At 55.0% G+C, this 764-nt stretch overlaps 1 protein-coding gene across 1 annotated transcript in view; it reads right to left on the reverse strand.

Annotated features, from left to right (window-relative positions):
• Positions 1 to 764, reverse strand: part of EMH_0071640 (uncharacterized protein) — a gene marked incomplete at both ends in the record, with an annotated part of 1,764 nt that overhangs the window by 823 nt on the left and 177 nt on the right. Inside the window, one exon of the mRNA XM_013499127.1 lies at positions 162 to 762. Coding sequence (XP_013354581.1) covers positions 162 to 762 — 601 coding nt within the window. The remainder of the gene's footprint in view (positions 1 to 161; positions 763 to 764) is intronic.

Raw genomic sequence — 764 nt, forward strand, 5'->3', positions numbered from 1 at the left:
AAGCAACAGCAGTATCAGCAGCAACAGCAGAAGCGGCATCACCAGCAGCAGCAGAAGCAACACCAGGAGTAGGAGCATCAGCAGCAACAGCAGCAGCAGCAACAGAAGCAGCAGCAGCAACAGCAACAGCAGCAACAGCAGCAGCAGCAGCAGCAGCAGACCTGTGCGACGTGAGCTGCAACAATAAGATCATCGATTTCTGTTTCTCCGTCGATAACAATTTCTCTTTCCAGTGCTGCCTGCAGGTTGCTGCTGCTGCTGCTGCTGCTGCTGCTGCTGCTGCTGCTGCTCACTGTTGGATTAGCAGCAGCTGCGGTTGCTGCTGCTGCTTCTGCTCCCTCAAGAAATGCTCCCTCTGCTGCAAGTGCTGCTGCAGCTGCAACAGCTGCTGCTGTTGCTGTTCTTGTTGCTTCTGCTGCTGCTCTTGCTGCTGCTGCTTCTGCTGCTGCTGTTATTCCTCCCCCCGATGGGCCACCAGGCGGGAGACAAAGAGACGCAGCAGCAGCAGCAGCTGCAGCAGCAGCAGCAGCAGCTTCTGCATCTGCTTCTTCTTCTGTTTCTGCTCCCTGCACTGCAGCAGCATCATCAGCCGTGCGATCATCTTCTTGCTGCTCTTCTGGTGTGAGTTCAGGTGTCGCAGCAGCAGCAGCAGCAGCAGCAGCTGCTGCTGCTGCTGCACACCCTGTATTTATTTCTTCTGCTGCTTCTTTTGCTGCAGCAGCTGCTGCTTCTTTTGTTTCTCTTTCTGTATTAGCCTGCATTTG

This window comes from Eimeria mitis, genomic scaffold (genome assembly GCF_000499745.2).
Source record: "Eimeria mitis Houghton genomic scaffold, Emh_scaff4022, whole genome shotgun sequence".
NCBI classification, from domain to species: domain Eukaryota; phylum Apicomplexa; class Conoidasida; order Eucoccidiorida; family Eimeriidae; genus Eimeria; species Eimeria mitis.